Below are 6,000 nucleotides of genomic sequence, written 5' to 3' on the forward strand. Positions count from 1 at the left end.
AGCATTCTCCTGAGAATGGTCTTCATTCTCAACACTCTCATAATGGTCTTCAATGTCAACATTCTCAACTCCCTTCTCAGAGCCAAGTTGTTCATTCTCAGACCCAAGTTGTCCCTTTTCAGACTCAAGCTGTTCCTTCCCAGACCCAAGTTGTCCCTTTTCAGACTCAAGCTGTTCCTTCCCAGACCCAAGTTGTACGATCTCACTCTCAGGTTGTACCTTATCCATCACATATAATTCCACAGATTTGACCCTAGCATCAAGGACATTAAATTTGTCAGCTATATCTTTAAACCCTTTGTTCACATGATCTTCTAGCTGAAGCAAGCTTGCTGCAAGTTTTGACAAATTCTCTGGAGCCACATCAACAGGATTCACATCATCTTGATCAACATCATCATGATCCACATCATCCTGATCAATATCATCAGGTTCCACATCATCATGATCCGCATCATATACCCGGGCCGATATATCTAGGTTGTAAAGCTCTTCAAACCATATTGGCTTCCCTTTTCAACTAAACGCTTGTTCCAACCATCAACAACTGGATCATCCTCATCATTCCATCCACCATCTTCATCCATGATACGACTTAAAAGGCGTACCTCCCGAGTAGTTGGAGCTATGATACTATGAATCTCCTGAGAATAGAAAGAAATATATAAAAAAAAACAATTTCAATCAACTCAAATGATACAAAATAATGAATATGATAAGTAATTCACTTTATCATGGTTTCTAACCTTAGTTGTCCCAAGTTGGTCATAAATTTCCTTCAAAGACCAACCTTTCTTTTTACTTGGTTTATACTTCATCTTGCACATCCGAGGACAATTACGATGTGCATCACTAACAACTTTTCAGAAATTGTTCTTTAGAACAGGAATTGCTTCAAACGCCAGAAACTACACACAAAACAAAAACATTCAATACTTATTTCGATCCTCCAATTATACCAAGTTGTACATTTAAAAATCTATTTACCTCCAAAGGAATTATGAAACTAGGAAAGACCCACTGTTTACCCAAAGCTCCACCAAAGTGGCCCATCATATGAAAGATGTCTTTCATGTTCTCATCAAACGCCAATCGACCCCAAGGGAAGGTTTTACACATTTCAAGATCATCCACGATTCTAAGAAAGAAAGGCTCCACAGAGGTTCCTTTCTTCCCTCCTTTTTCTTCCCTATGATGACGCTACTTAAGAAATACAATAATGCCATCTTCAAACGATCTGTAGAAGGTTTCCTCATGGATAGTAGCTTGGCTTTGACATCTTCATGTTTTATTGTTGATCCAACCTCAAAGTACTGCCCAACAAAGGTTAAACTGCCCAAACCTTCCTTGAAACGTGGATACTCATGACAATATAACCCAGAAATGATTGCCATTTCTCTGAGAGAATACCGGATGGGTACACCTTTGACCATGAACCAACATTCATTTTTCTTTTCCAAACGCACCATGCGAAGCAAGAGCATCCACATACCCATCAACTTATGATTGGAGTCTTTGGGCATATGAAAGAAATGCTTGAACTGTGGGTACAATAGGAACCAATCCAACTCGTCTTGTTGTAGATGACTTCCCAATAATTTCACCGCCTTTCAAATAAAACACTTTCCAGACAACTTGAAAGGCTTCATATACTCGGTGTAATCGAAGTACCTATTTAGAGGTTGCATTACTTCGACATCATCCTCAGATTCCTGCAAACAAACATATCTAGTTATACCAAGTTTTACTAAGTTATGCTTTAAAAAAATGAATTTCATATATCCAGTTTCTACTTAATTGTTCCTAATTGTTCAAAGTTTAGATACATACCGACGAATCCCTATCATTTGACTCAGTTTTATCTGAATCACCTTCGGAATCATCTCCACAAGTCTCGTTTTCTTCTTCACAAGTCTCTTCTTCTTCTTCACGAGTCTCTTCTTCTTGTACGTGCCATTGCGATTCTTCCACAAACAAAAAAAAGAAGAAAACAAACCCGATTAACAATTCCATTCGAATTCTAATCTACTTACCCAACATTCACAAAATTGACAAATTCAATTTATCCAATATTCAATTGTTTTCAACATAAAATTGAAAAAACACAAACAAAATTCGACTTACCCAGACTTGAGTTATCCTTAGTTGTACTAACACTGAAGGGAGAAGAAGAATTTTACTTAATGCGATTTTGAAACTGTCTTCGTTCGGACTAGGGTTTAAAGGGGAAGAAAAAAAAGTCCGAATTTTGTGAGTTTCGATGGATGAGAGACATGAGATGGGTGGTTATAGTTGGTTGGGTATGTAATTTAGAAAAAAGGTAAAGGGTTAATAGTCTTTACCCATTATTTTTATTTTTTAAAATTATTAAATAAATTCGATTTTGGTCAAAGGAGAAAATAGAATACAATTTTGGGTCAAAAGATACTAAAGAATGAAGCCTGACTTCAGATCTATTTTCTCGGAGTTCCTTATCTAGGCGTTCAACTGTTGCTACCGCTTCTATCTCGCTCCCGCAGCAAACTCTCAATCTTGGCACGAATACCAAAAATTTGCATTCTAAACAAAATTATACATCAAGTACGTAAGCCGAATTCATAATATTGATTTGCATTCTAAACCTGCATTTAATACAAACCATACAGGGTTTAATGATATACACAGCCCACATAAAAGCCTAAAACCGAAGATAACTAAAATACAGTATACATACAGGAGTTTGCTTAGGGAGCAAACTCAAAGCAACGAGAGGAAACAATCTTTCTTTCAGAAGACATACTCATAAAGTCTCACAATATATATTTCTGAACCTGTGGTTTTAATCCTACAATTGAATAACTCAGAAACCTGAGGCTCCACATCGTCAGCGGTTTCTGGGTATAAATAATACTTCAGAGAGGTGTAGACGCCGCTTTGTCAATGTAAGCCTCAGCTTCTTCTGCAGAGAATCTTCCTCCTTCCACAAGGCCCCTTATGAAAGTGTTGGCATAGGCTTTTGCAGGAGGTCTTAGAGGGATCTCACCGGATTTGAACTTCTCAAACACAGAAAGCGTGCAACTGCAAACAAAAAAGTTATTGAGAAATTAAACCGCAGGAAAAAAATGAGGTTAGTCGAGATTATTCGTCTCGCAGCAAAAGTGAAAAGAATAATGAAAACTTACGTCATTGTAAGTATAGGAATGTCGCATTCTTTCCCCAAGCAGACAACAGATCCATACCAACTATTCTGTAAACAATGTGTATAAGTGTGATTATTACATGTTTCCATTAGTGTATCAATCAACATTTATCCTCTGACTAACCGAAACAGCTTCAGGTATTATGGCGCTTTTGTTCTCTGCTAACTGCAGAGCAGCTAGATCAATGACTGGCAAATCAGTATCTACATTCAAACCATTTTCTTGACACAGAACGTCGTTGAACTGCTCAAGCCTGTTCAAGACAAAAAACACAGTGAATAAGTAGAAAAGTTCACCAAATGAATTACATATGGAAAGTGGAAACTGAGATGAAGAGTGGTAAAACTTAACGTGATTCTGTACAAACACATGTGAATTTGATCATTGTGATTAGCAAGGGGATTGGCGAAACCAACTCCGCCTACACCCCAGCTAGCTGAAGATTCACGGCCAAAGAACAATCTATGTGGAAATGTTTTCCACACTATTTCCTTTGGTGGACTTTTATCCATTGAACCAACACATGCCTTTTTCATTCCATCGACCTGAAAATAAATACAGACAGCCATATATGTGTCAGTTAAGACCAAAGCTCAGACCCAACCCCAAAATAAACAAAACAAAACAGGGTCACTTACCTGTCCCCCTTGAATATAGCAAAGAAACCTTGGTTTCCACATGTTGGATCCAAAAGAAGCATACCAAACGTCAACCTTTGCAAGATCAGCTCTCCAAGATGTACGTGCAGTATCTACTTGGTGGTTTTCAATGCTGAGTTTCGACATCTGATCCAGGAGTCCTTGGGCGTCGTCTTCAGTTTCAGAGTCGGAGCTTGAGATAAGGATAATCTATAATGAACAAACAAAAGAAATTCTGTGATAAGAAAGAATTACAGAAACTGTCTCTAAAAAAGAAGATTAAGCAGAGGAAATTTAGTAAAGAGGCAAAAAAGTTAAGAAGTGGTTGCTAAGTGATAAAAAAGTGAGGTTTTCGGAAATCCGATCTGGCAAGGAAACGCTTTCTGATTAACGATGAAAATGGAAATGATTGACAAAAAGAAGGGTGCCCAACTGGAGTAGGAACTTTCTGATTAATCAGCTTCCACGATAATTCATCTGCAAGTGAAGGCCAATATGCGCATAGCCTTTTGCGTACCTAAACCCACAAGAAACAGATCAGTTTTTTCTACTAGAAACATAGGCACTATAGAATATATATGACCGAAAATATAGCTGGAAAGAGAAATAAAGTTGTTTCAGATTGTGAAAGCAGAAAGTAAGAAGACTAAGAAGATAGGATGGTATAGAGGCATACCGCTTGTATCACACGCCATGTAGACTCGAATGGGTATGCTTCAGAAGAAGCTTGAATTTCTTTGTCTTCAAGCAAAACTTGGACACATGCAAGTGAAGACTTTGCAATTGAGTCAAGATTGTACCCTCCCTCTAATGCCATCACAATCTTTCCATGTGCAAACTCCATCAGCTGAGAGAACATTGGTGAAACACAGAATGATATCAAATACAAGTACGTAGCTCAGGAATAAACAACCAGCTAAACCAAGAAGTGTTATTTTCAGTGCTGGAGACCCGTGAAACGCATATAAAAACAATGAAAAAAAGAGGGAGTTCAGTTCAACACCAACCTTCTTCAACATAACTGAATATCCATATGGTGTCACGCGACAGCCTCCGAGGGGATCACCAATAGCTGTTAAGAGGAGTTTGAAAAGGTTACACAACTCTGAACGTAACAAAGTCTTGAATAAGAAACTGCTTAAAACTATATTTACCTGCATCAAATCCAGCTGAGAGCAAAATAATATCAGGGTTAAATTCCCTCGCCACAGGAATCAAGATATGGTCCCATGCGGCAAGATAATCTGCATCTCCACATCGACCTTGATCCCATGGAACGTTTATGTTAAACCCTTCACCTAGACCTTCCCCAACCATGTCATAATCTCCATCATCCCCTGCTGGATAGAAACTTCCATACTCATGCCTAACCACAAATGCGTTCCAGTTACTTTCCAAGTACAAAAATCAATAGAAATCAAGTGAAAAGGTAACAGAGTCGAAAATTGGCTCCTTAAATCATTACAGGCGGGTTCAAAAGAAGAGTAGACGAAGGTCACAATTACGTACCTATGAACAGAGAAAAATAGTACACGAGGATCTTTCCAGAACATCTTCTGTGTACCANGCTGAGAGAACATTGGTGAAACACAGAATGATATCAAATACAAGTACGTAGCTCAGGAATAAACAACCAGCTAAACCAAGAAGTGTTATTTTCAGTGCTGGAGACCCGTGAAACGCATATAAAAACAATGAAAAAAAGAGGGAGTTCAGTTCAACACCAACCTTCTTCAACATAACTGAATATCCATATGGTGTCACGCGACAGCCTCCGAGGGGATCACCAATAGCTGTTAAGAGGAGTTTGAAAAGGTTACACAACTCTGAACGTAACAAAGTCTTGAATAAGAAACTGCTTAAAACTATATTTACCTGCATCAAATCCAGCTGAGAGCAAAATAATATCAGGGTTAAATTCCCTCGCCACAGGAATCAAGATATGGTCCCATGCGGCAAGATAATCTGCATCTCCACATCGACCTTGATCCCATGGAACGTTTATGTTAAACCCTTCACCTAGACCTTCCCCAACCATGTCATAATCTCCATCATCCCCTGCTGGATAGAAACTTCCATACTCATGCCTAACCACAAATGCGTTCCAGTTACTTTCCAAGTACAAAAATCAATAGAAATCAAGTGAAAAGGTAACAGAGTCGAAAATTGGCTCCTTAAATCAT

The 6,000-nt window shown here is 38.4% G+C and overlaps 1 protein-coding gene across 1 annotated transcript in view; it reads right to left on the reverse strand.

The window, feature by feature from the left end:
* The window catches only part of LOC104726694 (histone deacetylase 5-like), an 11,580-nt gene continuing 8,161 nt past the window's right edge, over window positions 2,582-6,000 (reverse strand). The window contains exons 5-13 of the mRNA XM_019233019.1: window positions 5,693-5,904; window positions 5,546-5,610; window positions 4,494-4,664; window positions 4,251-4,334; window positions 3,818-4,027; window positions 3,531-3,724; window positions 3,303-3,432; window positions 3,162-3,226; window positions 2,582-3,057 (exon numbers count right to left, since the gene is read on the reverse strand). Coding sequence (XP_019088564.1) covers window positions 2,892-3,057; window positions 3,162-3,226; window positions 3,303-3,432; window positions 3,531-3,724; window positions 3,818-4,027; window positions 4,251-4,334; window positions 4,494-4,664; window positions 5,546-5,610; window positions 5,693-5,904 — 1,297 coding nt within the window. The 3' untranslated portion in view covers window positions 2,582-2,891. The remainder of the gene's footprint in view (window positions 3,058-3,161; window positions 3,227-3,302; window positions 3,433-3,530; window positions 3,725-3,817; window positions 4,028-4,250; window positions 4,335-4,493; window positions 4,665-5,545; window positions 5,611-5,692; window positions 5,905-6,000) is intronic.

Source organism: Camelina sativa, chromosome 11 (assembly GCF_000633955.1).
Source record: "Camelina sativa cultivar DH55 chromosome 11, Cs, whole genome shotgun sequence".
Classification (NCBI taxonomy): Eukaryota; Viridiplantae; Streptophyta; class Magnoliopsida; order Brassicales; family Brassicaceae; genus Camelina; species Camelina sativa.